Source organism: Mustela putorius, unplaced genomic scaffold (assembly GCF_011764305.1).
Source record: "Mustela putorius furo isolate JIRA1106 unplaced genomic scaffold, ASM1176430v1.1 tig00003846_pilon_pilon_pilon, whole genome shotgun sequence".
Taxonomy (NCBI): Eukaryota; Metazoa; Chordata; class Mammalia; order Carnivora; family Mustelidae; genus Mustela; species Mustela putorius.
In genome coordinates, this window is record NW_025421999.1 from 22323812 (window position 1) to 22343419 (window position 19608).

The 19608-nt window shown below is 37.2% G+C and overlaps 1 protein-coding gene across 9 annotated transcripts in view; it reads right to left on the reverse strand.

Annotated features, from left to right (window-relative positions):
• Positions 1 to 19608, reverse strand: part of CUNH8orf34 (chromosome unknown C8orf34 homolog) — a 394040-nt gene that overhangs the window by 136067 nt on the left and 238365 nt on the right. For 8 of the 9 annotated variants that reach the window (XM_045063224.1, XM_045063225.1, XM_045063227.1 and 5 more), the window contains one exon: positions 12522 to 12657. In XM_045063224.1, the coding sequence (XP_044919159.1) occupies positions 12522 to 12657 (136 nt within the window). The remainder of the gene's footprint in view (positions 1 to 12521; positions 12658 to 19608) is intronic. The other variant, XM_045063222.1, reaches the window with a different exon arrangement.

The window sequence follows — 19608 nt, forward strand, 5'->3', positions numbered from 1 at the left end:
TCTAGCTCCCAGCATCAGAAAGAGGCAGAAGAGGTTGGAAAGGAATGCAAAATATCCTATTCTTGAAACCAGGCTTACTGAGTGAGAAGAAGTTGAATGAGATGCCCTATCAGTGAACCAAGGCTGATAATGAGCAAAACCACTGCAGGGCTGTAGACTAGGAAATGACTCAAGGAAGCAGAAACAGCCATCAGCAAGAAACCCAACCAAGACTTCTGCTGGCTGGGAGCCCTGAGCCTCCAATATAAGATCTTGAATTCTACTAGAGTAGTATTATACTGGGCACCCCAGAGAGGGGTAGATGATGGAAAGGGTGGAAGAAACACCAGGAAACAGACAGGAGTAAAGAAGAGGAAGCAAGTCTAAAAGTTTAAAAACTTTGAAGTAAAGGAATAAAAGATGATGAAAGATCATCAAGCAACTGAAAATAAAATGGTAAGGATACATCCATCCTAAAAACAAAACAAAACCCCCCAAAACTTTAAATAAGTATATTTAAGAATCTCAAAGAAAGAAAAAAAAGATTTTAAAAATATATATTGCAGGGGGGAAAAGGAGTAAATTCTAAGAATATAGAGATATTTAACCTAAACTTGACATAAAGAGACAATTTGGTTACTTGAAAGCAAGATCAAGAAATTAAAAGAGAATTGAGCTAAGAAAAAATGAAATTAAAAGACACAAGAAAAATGAGATCAAAGAGACATAAGAAGGTGTGGTGAATAGTCTGGAAAGGTCTAGATAGGTGCCTGAAGGACAGGAAAGAATGAATAGCGGAGAGGAAAGAGTCAAAGCAGAGTGACTGAGCGCCTCACTAAACAAGAAGAGCCATGAGTTTCAGGCGAAAAACATTAATTTTGATGTCTTACATTAAATGGTAGTTAAATATCAAGCAAAAAAAGAAATTTAAGAGTTTCCAGAGATAAAGAAGGATTACCTATGAAGAAATAACAACTATAACCATTATATGGAGAAACAATGGAGAAACAACCGTAAGTGGAATAAAACACTAATCACTAGATAAACCATTATTGAAAGAAAAGGAAGCATTCAAGACATTTTCAGATACAAAAACTAAAACTTACTACCCACAGAGTCTCTGAAGAAACTGTTAAATGGTTTCTTACAGCAAGAAGAAAGGTAAATTGTCGGAAAAATGTGTTTTAGGAAGTGACGTTTTTTAAAATGGGAAAATCCCCAAACTTACTGAGATTCAAAGAAAAGTATTTTTGATATTGTTGTTATGGGGGAGAATGTATATGGGCTGGAGAACAGGGACATAATACACGCTTACTCTTAAAGAAGAAAACAACTGGAAGCAGGTGAATAAAATCAACAGATTAATAAAAATATGAGAGCACGATAAAGACAATTTCACACTATCAAATTAGAAATTTATACTCACTAGGCCACTCAGTATGGAAAACTGTCCAACTTTCAGGTTTCATCACAAATTTCTTATTTAGTTCTACTCTTAACTGCAGTTCCAACCCTCTCCCCTTTATTGTCCATATAGGCAGTGTGGCAGGGATGACAACCATTCCAAACACATCCCCCATAAGCTGCTGGAGCTCTGAACTGGATGGATACAAGATGAATCAACACATATGTTGCCATTTTTCTTCTATAAGAATATAGGAGTATATAACAACTAGTAAGAAAGTGAACATGGGCAGAAGTAAAGACAAAAAGTTCAGCAGGAGAATAAGAACAACAAAATTGCTTTTAATTTAAAAGTACTGAGAGAACTTTAAAGGGAAGGAAGCAAATTGGAGCTGTGCTGGAAGAAGAATGAGTATTTGGATATGCTTGTGGGTTGTAAGGCAAAATTCTTCCTTGCATAGTGAGGTGAGTTTATTTTAGAAGAATGTCTATGGGGTACGCACAAAAAACACTTATGGAGAAAGAAAGAAACCCAGTTTAGCTGGGACTTAGAGCATAAGATAAAAAAAATAAAAAGATAGAGACAAAAATTATTTTTTTAAAGCTGTTCTTAATACCTACCTTTTACTCTCCTTACTAAAATCCAAAAGAAGATTCCATTTTTCAGGACTTAACTATTAACCTTTTGTCCTGCTGACTTGGTACTCTGAGAATCTAGAGTCACAATATAAGAATTCTCATGTTTTAAGGGGAAAAAGCTATTTGGAGTAGACCCTGGATCCAGGAAGGGAGAGGGATCTACAGGAGTGGGTTGAGTTAAAGACACTGGGCACTTGAGAGAGGAGTAAGGAAAGCATCACCAAGGTAGCTATGGAGAGCGACTCAAGTGTGTGTTGGCTGCAAAAGGAAACTTAGGGAGGGTCTCATGTAATAACAATGTTAGTGGAAAGAAAATTCCAAAGGCTATTATTAACCCTAAGGTAGAAAATGGAAAATCAGGAATGAGACCGAGTTTCAGAGAGATTTATAGAAGCAGTGTACTATAGCTGCAAGAACATCGAATATTTAAGCACAATAAAGACAATAAAGCCCTGGGTTCATGCCCACCAAAGACACTTGCTAGCTGTGTGTAGAAGTTATTTAAATTCTCTGGATCAAGTTTTGTCATTTGTACAGTTGATATAAAAATTGTGAGGATTGGTTTTAAATGAATTAATGTCTCAAAAAATTTTTATAATTTAAAGCTCTCTAGAAATAGAACAGATTATTGATTTTATTGTATTGTTATGGCCATTCTTATTTTTTCTGTACTGAATCTCTTTCTTTTGATAGATGCTTCTTCCCAACTTCTCATGATTCTGTTGAAACTGTCAAATACGGATGTTTCTTCCCTAACATACAGGTAAGCCCAGGACTGGAAATTAATTAGATCTCCTCACCTCCGTGCAGTGCCTAATCTCTGGCAGGCACGTTACTTGGAGAGAGCTTAGCAGGGCCTTTTTAAAGATCATTATATGAACCCTGGAGAATAAGGACATAAGCTATAAGGATATTTTAAATATGGGGCCTCCAGGCACCAGAACCATCTACATGGAGCAGCCCAACAGAAAGTAAAACCTGGGGGTAAAAATAGAGATATTGATAGAAAGAAAGATGAATCTAGAGAGAGAGATGGAGATACAAATAGAAAGAGACACAGAGGGAGAGAGGAATAGAACTAAAGAGATTCCAGTTGACATTCCTCTAATCTTCTGTCTATCCAAGTACTTATTGATTATCTCATGTAGGTCAAGAATTATTTAAGGTACTGAGGATGTATCTGTGATCCAAGACAGATTTGGTCCCTGCTCTCATAAAGTTACTATTCTAATGAGAGTGAAAGAATGATAAATGCTTTAAAAAGGAAATGTAAGTTAAGCAGATTATGGTGATCTTGAACCAACCATGCTGGGAGAGGTGAAGAGTTGTGAGACAAGAGGTGATTTTTGATCGGTATAGTTGATTAATCCTAATGCCAAGGACATTCAGTCACAAAACCTGTTCTGTAAAGACACAGTGAACTGTTTAATTTCTTTCATACTCCTAAAAAAGAATATAATCTTGCACTCTATTAACTGCCAGTTCTGTTGTGGACAGATTTTGACCATGTATGTCCAATAAGAATCTCAAATTTAATATGTGCAAAAACTCATCATCATCCTCAACAAACTCCTTCTGTTTTCTCTCTCATCAATGGAATGCCATATTTCGGTTACTCTGGCAAATATATTTGGAATGAATGATCTGTGATTCTTCCCTTTATCTCATATGTATCACTTAAACTAATGGCAAATCCTGTCAGCTCTATCCTCAAAAGATTTCTAAGTCTGATAATTTCTCACCATCTTTACAGCTATCACCCTAAGACTAGGAAATTTAGACACATGCCTTGTTGTTTTCTCAAGATCTTTATCCTAGAAGCTGGGTGAGTATATCATTTCATTTATTCCTGCCTGCAGATTTTAATGAAATGATATAAGCCATATTTTAAGATACACTGAGTCCATGCTCCTTTTTTTTTTTTTTTTTTTTAAAGAAATGTATCATACTCTGGGTAGGATTTGGGTAACGCACACCCTAGGAATGCAACAGGCAGTTTACAGGACATGGACAAGGTTCTTATTTTCATCTTGTCTTCCCTACTTTCTTCCACTTCTAGGAAGGATTGGCTATGATTCATACTGGGACAGTTTTCAGACCAAAAAGACTTTGTTTGGATGGAACTAGAGGGTATTTTAGTAAACTAAATAAGTCAATCAGAGAAAGATGATTATCATATGATCTCACTCATATGTGAAATTTAAGAAAGAAAACAGAGGATCATAGGGGAAGAGAGGAAAAAATAAAACAAGAGACAAAATCAGAGAGGGAGACAAACCATAAGAAACTCTTAATCATAGGAAACAGAGGGTTGCTGGAGGGGAGGGGGCAGGGGGATGGTGTAACTGGGTGATGGACATTAATGCAGGCACATGATATAATGAGTGCTGGGTATTATATAAGACTAATGAATCAAGAACTCTACCTCTGAAACTAATAATACATTATATAAATTAATTTAAATTTAAAAAATAAAAAAAAGAATGACTTTTTGATTCAGATGGAAATCATAAACTGAATCTCTGCCTCTTGTGTAGCTCTGTTATTCTTCTCACCAGGGAAAAACAGGCAAACAAAAACGGGAATTTTCTATTCTTGTCCCTTGGCTACTCAGGTTTTTAGATGTATTCCTCAATTCTCTGGTCAGGAGAGTATCACAGGCCTTTTCTTTCCTTTATTTGATTTCCTTGGTTTAATCCCAGACCAAGATGCCCTGAAGTATCCAATTCCTATCTCAGACAGAAGGAATCATGGTATCTATAAGGCTGTAAAAAACAAACAAACAAACAAACAAAAAACAACAACAACAAAGCTCTTTAATGGTCTCTCTAAAAAATATCTAGTAAAGATTGCAGAAACTCATTAAAGACTTCAAGGTGGGGAGGTGGGGACGCCTGAGTGGCTCAGTTGGTTAAGCGTCTGTCTTTGGCTCATTCATGATCCCTGGGTCCTAGGATGGAGTCCTACATCCTGCTCCTTGCTCAGCAGGATCCTGTTTTCCCTTTCCTCTCTGCTCGTGCTCACTCTGCCTCCCTCTCCCTCTCAAATAAATAAATAAAATCTTAAAAAGAAAAAAAAAAAAAGGATGTCAAGGGGAAAGAAACACAAATCTTGGAGAAGAATACTTTTCAGGAAATTCTAAAATAACCCTAAGGGTAAAAGACTGCTCCTTCTTTACAGAGACGGATCTCTATGTTACAAATTAATTAGAATGCCATCCTATTAAAGCAATTACAGAGATGTGAGTGTCTACAGCATTATCTGTTTGGAAAGGTGCCCTCACAACAAACAATTAAAATATAAAAGTTAACAACCATGAAATCTGGTAAGTGAATTTAAACAGTGTGTTTGAATACAGTATTTTGGGGGCCACAGCGTGAATACCTGTAATATCTGCAAATAAAAATGATGTTAATTGATTTTTCCATAAGTTTTTAGTGATTAAATTTAAAATATAATAACCAATTACAATCTTTTGTAATACAGGTCTATTAGTGAAAAATTTGGGGGGAAGCAGGATAATTTTTTAAAATAAGGATCCCCTTTCATCAAAATTGATAGCAAATTTTCATCTGCTAATACTGATTCTGTTATGAGATCTAATGTATTTCACCTTTGAAAGTGTCCTTTCATATACCTAGGTACTACCAAATACTACATTCACAAGCAATAAAACACAAGCATGTAAAAGAGCTTGACATGATGTAATTCCAACTAAGTTAGTTGTCATCGAAATGACTTTATACAATATGAGGTTTTCATAAAAGCACTATTTTACTTTGGAATTTTGGGTTGAATTCATTAGGGAACATTATCAAGTCCGAAGCAAAAGCTAATTTCCAAAGCTTTCAGTATCCAATAACAGCAGTTGAGGGTGATTCTTCTCATACAGAAAATTTTTCATCTCAGCCCTTTAGCTCAAAAAATTGCAAGAAAACATCATCACTAACAGGGCATCAAACCAATGTGCAGTAAGGGAAGTCAGAATATCCAGTTTTTTTGACAAAAATTCATGGAATTGATGATGGTTCAGCCCACAACAGCAAGTGAAAGTTCATCAGAGACGCTACTGGTTCAAACACACGAGAGATTCAGGTATTTTCCACAAAGTATCTCCAGCTGTTCCAAGCAGACTATTGGTAGAGTCTAATTCTTCCACCACTTCAAACCCAGCACTGACTCCCTGAAGAAAGAACTGAACACCAAGAGTGGCGTCTGTAAGCTCATCAACTGCTGGGGAAAACAGATGAAATCATTTGAATTCTTATACAATTGACCACTGGTGTTGCTCCCAGTGTCCTCAGCATTTTGAGGAATTATTCTTGCTGTAAGGCTAATAGTTTTATATTTATTTTTTCTGGATGCACTTCTTCTGAAACAATGCTAAGAGATTTTAAGTCACTAGAATCCTTTCCATCTTCTCCTCTCATCAGCTCCTGATACTCTTGTAAATTGTACACAGGTCAGGCATCAGGATGTCGAGAGTGGAAAGAGGTAGGTCCACAAGTATGTTTTGCTTTTGTGCACTTATGTTGGGTACTATCTCCAGAGAGGGAACTTCTTCTTTTAAAAAAAAAAAAAAGATTTTATTTATTTATTTGACAGAGAGAGAGACACGAGCGAGAGAGGGAACACGAGCAGGGGGGAATGGCAAGCAGAGGGAGAAGCAGGCTCCCCAATGCGGGACTTGGACCCAGGACCCTGGGATCATGACCTGAGTGGAAGGCAGATGCTTAATGACTGAGCCACCCAGGTTCCCCAAGAGAAAGAGCTTATTTATAGAGTGTGCCCAACATGAGTTTCTCTAGTTGCTCCCACAGTTGGCCCACTCCCCTCCACTGTTAGTCACAGCCTTTGCAGGTGTGTGGAAACCACTACTCGCAGTATATGGGTGTGGATTCAGTAGCTAACATGGGTGGAGTTCTGGGCCACAGCTCACAGCTCTGAGTGGTTGTGTTTGAGGGGTCTGAGGAAGGTAGGAGACACTGGGCACAGGACCTTTTAACATGGTCCTCTTTGAGTTAAATTTTTCCCCTTAGCAGTTTTAAGCTCCAAAAGAACAATTTAACTTAAGGTTAACAAAAAAAAGTTCACGGGCAAAGAATGAAAAAATGGCCTGTGTCTAAAGCTTAGGGGGTTTACCCTCCCAAAGCCCAAATTCTAGAAGATGGGAGTAGAATGAATACCTTTCTCTGCCGTATCAGAGAAACATTGGGTTTTACATCTTATTGCTGTTGTTGTGGAGTTTTTGTTTTCATTTTTTTTCCCTACCCTCCATCCAGTCAAAATCAAGGAATTTGTATTAATTTACAATTAATTAATTCACAGTAATTATTAAAATTAAAATGTAATTACAATTTACAATTGTAATTTATAATAGGAAAAAATTATTTTGTAATGAAATTGAGTGATTTATGGGTTTACTTTCATTTTAAGAGAGCAATTATGAGTTTTACTTTGAGTTACTGATACAGTCATAGCTGAACCTCATGCTGTGAATTTGGGAAATATCATTTGATACCATGTGGGTTTAGACTTCTGCATTAAATTTAATGTAAAGCTAAGGCTATATGTAGATATGATATAAAATATGAGATTTCAATTTTTTTCAAAAATTTTTCACTTTAAACAAGTGATAGCAGTCCCATTTTGTTTTTACCCATTTTTATGTCCCTTCTGCTCACCTTTCCTTCCAATGGGAAGTTGCTGAATTTAAGCCTTTTAAAAATAGTTGGGGAAAAAAGAAAAAAAATGCCTAGGAATGTGAAACAGAATATAATGTATGATTAATTATGCAGATTTCCTCAGGTCAGCTAGGAAATCCTAATATAGACAGTTTGAAACTAGTTCACGCTTAACAAGATTTCTCATTCCCCTTGACCGCGGCTTGACATCACCAAGGACGTTCTCCTCCTGCTTTATCACATCAATGCACAAACTCAGTATTTTAATGTCATGATGTTTAGGAGAAATGATGAACAAGTGTTAGTACAATGACATGAAGCAAATCAGTTAAAACTCAGCCGGCTATTTGGAAACAAACTTGTCCTAGCATTCTCATGTTGGAGTTTCCGAGCCAGTGGCACTGTACATTCTCTATAATCTAATTTCTTTTAAAATGGCTTTCAGTTCTTTTTGTGTGTGCACTATTGATGTTAAGCATGAATGAAGGCAAACACTTGCACCATCAAAAACAAATAGCATTTTACCACCCGGAATGCCCTGGCAGGAGTCCAAGAAAACAAGATTTAACGCATCAGAATGGCAGTAGGTAGACAGAATTAATGGGTGGTCTTTCCAGAAAAGTGGCTTATAAACGTCACTGAAATAGTAATTTGGTGCCTTCGTATCCGCATTTGCTCTTGGTATCTTAATTGTAATCTTACAACAAAAACTCAGAACATTTAATAAAAAATTTTATTTGAAACTCAGAATTTTACAAACCACAGTTTTTTAAAACCACAGAAGTGTTGCTGGTAATTACTGATAAATTGCATTACTGACCTACTGACACTTTACTTTTTAATTGATACTACTTAGTGTGATTCCTAGGCAACAAATGAAACTTGTTTTGCCCATACATTCTGAGATTTGTAGCTATATTGGTGGACTCTTCTAAAAGTCAAAGCAAGGTACTCAATGAATATATTAAAAATCTAGTTTGTAATGAATAAAATCACCCATTATAAGGATACCGCTACACCCTACACAGAAAATTCTTATTTACTTAAAATTGCTATTTTATAACGGCTTCTTTACTTCATGATCTGAGAGGAAAAATGAGATATTCTGGTTGGAATCTTAAAATATCTTGGTTGGTCAGATCTCTACTAGCCAACATTTTCCCACTTGCCAGATGATGTCATCTCTTTGTTTAAATCACACAAATTGCAGCAATGCCCACATCAGACCGAAGCCATCAGGAGCTATAGGAGTAACACTATCCTGGAATAATTTTCCAGCTTGAAAACACAAGCTTTCTTTCATCTCAACCTTCCCAACCATGTGTGAAGTATTTATGGGGGGGGGAAAAATTCTGTAATCTTATTTCTTGTAACTAGGCTAATCAATAAACTTTTTGACATTCTTGATATTTTAGTCACCTTGTCCCACATAAAGCTTTACAGAACAATTTAATGTGGGCTGAATTCCTCTTTTCCTGATGTCTTAGAAAGTAGAAGTGTCTCCAGTGGTCACGTGTATCTAATATCCCTCAATCATTCCAGTAGAAACATATCATTCCTATTACACATTATGTCTTCCCATCAGGTTCTGAATGAGAAAGGCTCTGTGGACTTTGGCTAAATGCCCTCAACTTGATAAGAGCAACAACATTGTGGACATATCATATGCAAGCTCACTTCTAGATAATGTGATCCCGTAAGTAGCTCATAGTGTAGTATCTGAAAAAAAAGATTGAGAAAAAAAGGCAATCTATAGAGAAGACTCTGCCTCTTAATACTAACTTGCTCATTGATTGGGTTCATTGCAGAAACTCTCAACATTACTTAAGTTTCACTGATGCCCCACAGAGCTTGTTATCAGTATCTTGCAACTATGGTATTATTTCACAACAAAACCATTAAGATCACTTATGCATTTTACCTCTCCAGTACTTTGGAAAAAGTGATTTCTTGACCTTAAGACTTGACAAAACAGCAAACAAATGACAAAAATATTGCTACCTTACACATGCTTTATTAAACATAGAAATCCTGGAAAATGGACATCCTTTTTTTCTCTAGTTAGAAGCCAAAGAGAAAATTCCAGAATGTCAGAAGAATGAGGCTCTTTTTTCTACAATACCTGAGCACTTCAGTGCAAGCCTTTCAAAAAGATGGGGAAAATACTGAAGCATTTTAAACTGCTTAAGTATTTACATGGTGATTATCCTAGTGAGAGAAAAAGAGGAAACCCCTTTTTCTTGACAGCCTTGCACTGTGAACAATTTGATAGCTGCCTTTTCATACATTATTCTGTCCAGACCTCTCAATAGTCTTTAGAGGTTATCTCCAGGATTGCAAGAACTCCATTTCACAGATGAGGGACCAGATTTTCTGAATATTTGCATAATTTTTCCCACAATAATACACCAGGTAATTTAGGGTATATAAAGATCTCTTTGCCAAACTTTGAAGGAGGTTGTCTTTCTATTTTACCTTTGCCATAAAGTCTTGAAAAGTGTCGGTAATTATATTCTGCAACTGAACATTAATTATCCAAAACTTTCTCATCCATTAGCACTATACTGCCTCCAATCCAGTGAGACTTGAAATTAAACCCTGATCCCAAAAGGTCCAAAAAAATTCTAATGTCCAGTCTTCCTCTCTAAAGACCACATTGTCTCTTATTATCTTCCAGGCTGGGTACCAGTGCCCACTCGAGAAGAACAATAAGAATGGGTACATTTATCTAAAGGAAGCAACCATTTTCTCCATGTTGGTCTAGTCTGCTGCACTGGAATTCTGACTCACAGAGTTCTGAGGGATCACCTGGTCTAAAACTGCCACCTGCCTACCATAATCTCCTGGGCAGAGCCTGATATCCTGAGACAGTATCATCTGCCTTTTCTGGGCACCAGAATCTTCTCCCAGTGGCCTGGCTAGGTACCTCAGCCTGCATTCCTCCAGTCCTGATTTGTTGCTTATCATCAAAGTTCCTATGTTTCTGCAGATCAGAGGTTACGAAGGCCTCTAGACTTTAGATGGGTAGTACAAATGAGTGAAGCTGGACAGACAAGCTAACGACGTGAACTGGCACACAGCTGTGGGGTCTAAGGGTCTGGGAGGGAAGCTGCTACTGTGTGATCATCTGAGAATGTGGGCCCGGTGTTACACGACCCGAATGGGTATTCAAGAGAAGACAGAAATCTCAATATTTTATGTAAAATTGGTAACTAATCCAGCGGTTGTTTTTTTTTTTTTAAGATTTTATTTATTTATTTGAGAGAGAGAGAGAGAGTGTGTGTGTACAAGAGATCAAGCAGGAACAGGGTGAGGGAAAGAGGGAGAAGCAGGCTCCCCACTGAGCAAGGAGCCCCAAATTTACTGACAGACCACTTCTGTTCCACCTAGGAGGGCAGCCTAGCCTAAAACAATGGATTCTTGGCTAACAATTCCCCCCACATCCCTCTTTTTTTCTCTCCCCCCCCATTTTATTTTATTTCTTTTCAGTGATCCAGAATTCATTGTTGATGCACCACACCCAGTGCTCTAAGAAGTACGTGCTCCTCCGTATCTTTGAAAACCTTTCCTCTCCTGTTGCTCAGTGGAACTCTTTTGTGTTTGCTACATGGGATGCTGCCTGATTCAGGAATTATTTGATAAAAACAATTAGATCTTCAAAGTTTACTCAGTTGAATTTTTGTTATTTAACCATACTACAAAGGTTTTTCAAAACTGCCACACAACCTTCACATAGATAACTCTGTTCACTCAAGATGCCTGAATACCATCACAGAAACAGTAGAAGTTTTATTTGCAGCTCTAATCAAAGTCAAATCACCCAAATATTACTTGTCTGAAGCAGTATTTCCATTGATGTGCTGTTTCCACTGTGCTGTGGCATTCTAATAGTCTCAAATAACATCCCTGCTTTTCTAAGAGGTATCCGTTCTATTTTTCTAAGCCTGTGACAATTAAAATAAAAATTTCCAAAGGCTAAAAGGAAAGAGGAAAAGCTACAAAAATCTGATTTGATTTTCCTACACTCCCTCCCTCCCAATTTCCAAGCAGCTAATCCCCTCTCAAACAATACAATAGAACAGCTAGACATAAAGAAAAGAAGATAAAACTGGCCAGCCAGTGTATTGTTCTTGCTAATCTGCACCATTTACATAAGGGTTAGAAGGCTTGTTTTATCATTTAAACAGGCTTAAAAGCCTCTTTGCAAATGAGATTTAGTTCCTACAAAAGAATGAATTCTAGCTATTTGGTGAGTTTCTGCTAGACCAGCACTGGGAGCTGACTTGGCAGTAACTTAAGCTACTTCTTTGGCCACATACAGTCTATGCAAAGATTGCTTCCAGCTGCCAAAACTGAAAAGTGTCAAGCTGATTAAATTCTTTCCAGGAGGTGGACAAGATGCGGAGCAGGTTAAGAGGCCAATAACATCAGATCTTAAACTATACCTGGGCAAACTCGCCTTTATGCAGGTGCTTTAAGAGGGGCTTTGAACCTGCAGAGGCCTTAGACTCTGCCTTTCAAAGGGAACCAGTAGGGCGGATAGCAAATGAAATTCACAGACAGAAAGACTTAAAACTCCTCAAACTGTGTAGTGAGGACAAGCTAAACTCTTTGATTTCATTGTTGGTCTGAGTAGCATTGGACGCGAGGAAAAACTGCACGGCTAACTCCCTCTCCAATGTTAGCACAAAAGACCTTTTGAAAGAAATGATTTTTTTTTTTTAACACAGAGGAGTTAACACCCTTTGCATCAAAATCGTAGATTTTAAAAATTAAGATTACGTTTATGTATACTATACCTATTATTTGTTTTACCTGGCACACCTTGAACAGATGTTCAGTGTGACCTTGGCCTGAGGTTCAGCAGGGTGAGTAGCACGAGCTTGGTTAAATTTGCTCCCAGAAGGTACAAGGGTAGTTACTCCCTCCATTCTTAAATCATCAAGATCCTCTGTAACAACAATTGCAGAAAAAAATTAGCCCTAATAGAATTAATAAGAAAAGTGCATGTTTTCAGGTATCTGCTAGCAGTTAAGTAAACCATTATACTTCTGCCTTGCAAAAATATTACATCATGTATCAGTTATTTTTCAAATCATTTTTAGATGTAGCTGGAGGGATATGTAAGGAAAGATTTACAGACGAAAAATGATGAGAGGCTGAATCCGTTTAGACAATGGGCAGACCATCATCTATGACTATGGAACGCGAACCGGCCACCTTTCTGTGAGCATTCAGAGAAACCACACCAAAATCTCTGCTGTAATTAGCCCCAAATGGCCAGGACTTGGTCAATGACTGACAGCTTCTCTATTTTTTGCCTTTGCTTCCAACTCAGAGCCAACCAAAGAACACATAGTCTTCCAAATTAATTATATAAGATCAGTTGTTTCTAATTAGCTTGCCTTGACACTTCCCCATGCAACAACCTCTATTAAGCCTTCTCTGTTTTCACTCTTAACCCTTCCTTTTTGTTTTCATGTGGGGCTAAGTTTCCCTTGCAATGCAGTCCTGATAGAATAGGTACGTGATCTCCTGTTTTATTTTGAAGGCAAGGACTCTGGTAAAAAGGATTCCATTTATTTGTTCTTATCCTTACCAAAAGAGGGACATGACGTTTCAAAAAAATAAATTATAATCTTGCCAAAACATAATACATTATTTGAGGTTATAACCTAGTTAAGGAGGTAAATCATTCTTTCCTGACATGGCTATAGACTATCTAAACATCTTAGACCCTTCACAAAACAATCAAGAGTATTTCTGGTTTAACTGGATATTGTAACAAACAAGTATCAAATTTTCCTGAGATTGTGACAACTTTTAGTGTGAGTCCTAAATAGGCTTTCTATCATCTGAAGAAGACTTGTCAATAGACTCCTTCCATAGACAATACCAGCTAAAATCTTTTCATCTACTTGCATATGAGCAAGCTGGGGCAAGCCTACTGAGTTTTAACTCAGTTTCATGGGAGTCATAAAAACTCACCACCTTGACCTGGTTGCAAAAGCTTCTTCCCCTTGTTTTAAAGGCAATAACCATCCCTTCAAAACTTGGCGCTTTTGCTAAACTGGTTATATAGCCTTCTCTCTTGATCTTATGGATCTGTGTCCCTCATACAACATAGACTTTACCACTATCTGAGAACACGGCACTTTCCAGCTAGCTAATTGGCTTCTGTGAGATTCTGTTAGTGTCTCATCCTCACATTACTATTTACCACTGCAACACATTGATATGCCCCTCTCCTGCCCCAACCAGAAGAAGAGAACCTCACAATTTTCTCAGCTCGGTTAGGGAACTTACTATACCCCCACTCAGTTTTTTTTGAGGATTCCCATGGAGAAGTCTGGCCTAAATTTGTTGATAGATCATACCTCAAAAATTCAAAATGTAGCAGAAGATGCTATCGCCAATTTAAACTTGCCTCTGGAATACAGTCCTCCACGTGAAGTAAAATTAGTCTAGGTGACAGAATGATTACACTTACGTGAGCCTGTCAACTAGACAAAAGACCACAGAGTATATATGGGAGCTAAAGGAAATAATCTCTGGCAGATCATTTTGCCAAACAAATGGCCTTAACCAAGGTTTTGATCCAATCTAAACTCAAAAGATAAATCCGTAAAGGAATTCAAAGAGACCATTATAAAATATCACCATTTAGTCCCTCATTTTGAAAAACATAAAATGGGAAAAAATGTGGCTCTAGCTTCATTTACCTAATCTCTGGTACTCTCAAGACAACTGCTTGGTGGCACTAGATGATTTCAAAGGTATATTAGCTAAATTTCTCCATCACACTATCCATCATAGTACAGATAAATCGGTTATTATCTTATATTTGCAAGGCTGGTACACTTTAAAAAGCCAGGTGAGGTATTTTTTAAGTTATATGGACTTGTCACCAGCATAATTCTAGGAAAACTGTAAATATGGGACCTCGCCAGAAACCAAAGCTTCAAGGGTCCTTTGAACACCTTCTGATGGATTTTACATGCCTTCCACTTTCCATGAGATTTCTATGTTTTAGTTATTGTATGTCTATAGAATTTCAGGATGAGTTGAAACATTTCTTTGTTGAAAAGCTATGGTCTTTACAGTTGCTAAAAATCTGCTCAATTCTGTGTTTTTCTGACCTTGGGAATATAAACTTTTTTTAATCAAGTGACCAAGGCACACCTTTCACAAGAAATAGTATTAAAGAACTTTGCAAGGTATTACCCCTTATTCAGAAACCATATTGCTCTTACCTCCTACAAAGTTCTGAAAAGCTGGAAAGAATCAATGATGTCCTTGAAATAAAACTAACAAAGATTTCAGAACCCTTGAGCTCTTTTAGTCAAAGGGACTCCCACCTACCCTTAAAGCAGTATGGTCTGCTCCTCCAGGGATACATTGTTTGCTTTGTTGTGAACTGGTAACTAACTGCAAGGCCCCCATGATTAAGGATTTTACCTGTGATATTATACTCATGTACACAGACATCACAAAATATTAAAGGTTAAGGGTAGATTCAAATAGTCTTCTTAAAGCCTCTTTCATGATATTCAGCTATGAGATTTCATCTGTTGGAAGATATATTGGGGAAAAACTGCTCTTGAGCCTCAGTGGAAAGGACTCTATCAGAAAGTGTTAACAACAGATATAAAAGTAAAACTCCCTGATAAGTCCTTAGGTTCACATTTCACGACTAAAGAAGCAATCTGGAATCAACCAGATTGGAAGGCTGGCCTAATAGGGAATCTCATCTAAAGATTCTCAGAGATTCTTTAGAAGCAGCAGATCTTCCCAGTAGACAATGACCAAGACTCAACTTTAGAATAATCCACTAGAAATAGTGGGCAGCTCCTGCTGGATCAAAACCCCTGCCTAATTCTTATTTTGTTTTTTATCTGCTGACTTATAATCATTTGTCATTTTCTAGAGACCCCTCATTATTGCCATGCCGAAAGGCCCTTTTTCTTTTATTTCCCTCTTACTAAAATTAGATTAGAACATAATCATAGTAACACCAATTTCAGATTATCCTAGCAATAACCTTCAAGCTTACTGATTGCTGGACTATGTTATTCCTCACTAGACCCTAATGATGAAAATCTAAGGGAAATTCCAATCTATGGAAATGAGATCAAAGGGAATTACAACCAATGGTGTTTTCACTTGTACCTACAGGGACAAATGACCTTAAACAGATTAATTTGTGATTCTGCTAGTGTGTCTTTCTTACAGAAAAAGAGAGGGACCTTCTTAAATCAAGGGGTCAATTATTTGTCATCTAGACTAAAAGAAATACAAATACATAAGCCAGCCAATGTGAGGCCTTTGTTCTAACCTCATGTTATGAATAATTCCTTTTTTTCTGGATATCCATGTGTTCTTACCAGATACTACTTCCTTTGCAGCTGGAATAACTAGTCTTCCTTGTCTCACTAATTATCTCATGCACATTAAGAATAGTTTTACAGAATTTATCTGTACACAGACACTCTAATTCTATAAATCATCAAATCTGGAAATTATAATTGAGTCACAAGCTCCAAAAATGAGGCTATGCTTCATTATTCAAGCACATGACCTAAGAGGTTATAAATTCAGAATTTATACAAACAATCAAAACAGTGTTTCCAATTGTAAGATTCATACAAACAAAAGACTATAAGACAGGTGTCATTTTAACTCTGGCAGAAGTTATAAAATTATACCCTTATAATCTAGATGGAATATAGATTAATCTCCATTCCTTGGCAAGAGTAGTAATAGACAATTTAAATTTCTTGTGCACTTAGTCATGATGGTATCTCTGCCATTGCTTAGACTTCTTGCTATACTTGGCCCAATGAAACACCTAAGTTAGAGAAAGCTATATATCATCTTAAGGGGAAAAGCTATATGGCTCTGTAAGATGGATCTTTATGACCTGTGGAATTATTGTCTTGGCCTTGGTTGGACATTCAGGTTTCTGGTTCTGAAGCATCTTAAGTGGACTTTTAATAGTTCTTGTTTATGTCACAGTGGTCATGATACCAGTTCATTTAACTTTACCAGCTTAATACGTAATACTTAGTGTAAGTTTTAAATGCTTCTATCAGCCACTTCTTTATCAGATGATCACCGCGATGATACATTAAAAAGATTAAGAAACCCTTTGATACAATTGATTATGGAGACAAGTGAACAATCATCAAACACTGAAGATACAGATCTTTTGCCCAACTTCCCGCAAGGAGAGAATGACTAAAAGAGAGGACTTAGACACTGAACATACGAGATAGTGGAAAGATCATATAGGATATTAGAACACTATCCACAACCTCTGTTGGAATCGACCACGGAAGCCTCAGCAGCAGTTAGCCCCCAAACATTCAGGACTTGGTTCATAAAGGCCCGCTTTCCTCCTTTAACTCCATTTCCAACTCAGAACCAATCAGAGAAAGTCAAATATGCTCTCCAAACCAAATGCTTCTAGTTAGCTTACCTCCATGTCCCCATGCCAACAACTTATAATCAAAACATACTCAGGCCATCCATCCACCCCATCTCCTCCCCCGACAAATGGTAGAATCTCCTTGCCAGAATTCTCTTTCTACTTGCAAATTCAAGAGGGGTATTTCATAAGGCCTTTTGAAGATAGCCGAACTACCCTATTTACATCTGGTTATCATCTTTTTTTTTTTTTCCTAGCTCAGAATAACTATCACAGTATGGGATAAAAAGGGAACCCTAGAGTGAGAAGACTGCTAGAATTTACTTGCTGGTTCATTGGAGACTTTAGGGTGCTGTAAGCTAAATACTTCAGCAGCTGTGGTGGCTGTGAATTGTCCAATGCAGCTGTGAACTGTCCAATGCAGCTGTGATGACGGCAGTGCAATTGGCTTTTGAAATCTTGAGAGAAGCCTTATCCTGAGAAATACTCAACCTTTCATTCCTTACCAATATCAGTTCTGCCACAGAACATCAGTAAGCTCCTAAAAACTATTGAGTACTCCCCAAGCTTTAAAGGGTAGAAGAACTAGAAAGAATCCGGCATCCTGTTTAGTCATGAAAGAATACTAATAATCTATGTTTAGTTTGCAAAGGAAAAAAAAATACAAATCTAGATCCCCATAGCTCCATTTCCTTAACAGCTTTATTATAGGGAGCAGGTGTCTAGGATTAAATAAATCAAAAGAAGGAAACAGAAATGCCTAAACTTAAAAAAAATTTGGAAAGTTTACACAAATTGAAAGAGAGAGAGAAAAACAAATTAAAGAATTTAAGAAAGATCCTGTCCAAAGAATTTTCAATACCGGATAAGTCAAGGGAAGAAATGCTGAGCACATTTTCTAAATATAGAAAACTTAGAATCTAAGAACATCAATGCTTTCAGTGTTTCCTTCTTCATTTCTTCCTTCCCTCCTTCTCTGCCTCCCTCACTCTTTTCCTTTCTCCCTCCCTCTTTCTCTTTTGTCCTTCCTTTCTTCCCTTTGGGCCTTTTTTTTTTTTTTTTTAAAGATTTTGTTTATTTGTTCGACAGACAGAGATCATAAGCAGACAGAGAGGCAAGCAGAGAGAGGAAGGGAAGCAGGCTCTCTGCTAGCGGAGAGCCCTATGCAGGATACAGAGCTCCATCTCAGGACTCTGGGATCATGACCTGAACGGAAGGCAGAGGCTTTAACCCACTGAGCCACCCAGGTGCCCCAAGGGGCTTTTTCCTAAATAAAATATTCTCCAAGATATTCCCCCCACCATAGGCAGCCCGGTGTTGTAGATGAAGTCAATAGACCATATACCATCTTTGTGGAAAGTAGATACAAATTCAGTCTATTAAGGAGAGACTCTAGGCAATGAGAAATTTCTTTAAAGCAATCAGGAATACATTTTTTCATCAGAGAACTTCATGATTCTTCTTCTTTTTTTTTTTTAGATTTTTAAAATTTATTTATTTGACTGAGAGATAGAAATCACAAGTAGGCAGAGAGTCAGGTGGAGAAAAAAGGGGAACAGAGAGCAGAGAGCCCAGCAGAGAGCTCGATGCGGGATTCGGGGCTTCATTCCAGAACCCTGGGATCATGACCTGAGACGAAGGCAGAGGCTTTAACCCACTGAGCCACCCAGGTGTCCCCTATTTTAATTATACAGAATATTTTCAGTTTTCTAACTTAAATCTCTTTGATAAAGGAATTATTAGAAAGCTAAATAAATTAAGTAAGAAGTGAGTAAAAAATATAGGCCAGAACAAGTGGTAAAGGACTTTTTGGAAGGATGGAAGAACAGGAAAATGTACACAGATTTAAAAGTACATAGTATTTTGGGGAATGTTATATAGCTCTTTGACTATAACCTGAAATGCGCAGGGATGTTAGGATGCAACACTGAAAAAGAGCTTAGCCTCAGATAATGAAGGGTGATAAAGTGATCAAATCTATGTCTTAAAAAAATAACTGTAGGTATATTTATTAAAATAAACAATTTTCTAAAGTTATAAAAATTTTTAGAAATATTCTTTTTGAACAATCTCTATAATTTGAATAAAAATTCTTTTTGCTACAATCTCTATAATAAAGAGATATATATTATATGTAATACAATATATAATCTTGATAAAATACTCTTCATTGAAATCAATACATTGAACTATCATATTTAGTGAATAAATTCATAAATATATTACTCATAGCTATAAATGCATTTCTCATTAAGATATTCTTACATAAGAATATACAGTTGGGGTCACCTGGGTGGCTCAGTGGGTTAAAGCCTCTGCCTTTGGCTCAGGTCATGATCCCAGCGTCCTGGGATGGAGCCCAACATTGGGCTCTCTGCTCTGTGGAGAGCCTGCTTCCTCCTCTCTCTGCCTGCTTCCCTCCCTGCTTGTGATCTCTCTCTCTGTCAAATAAATAAATAAAATCTTAAAAAAAAA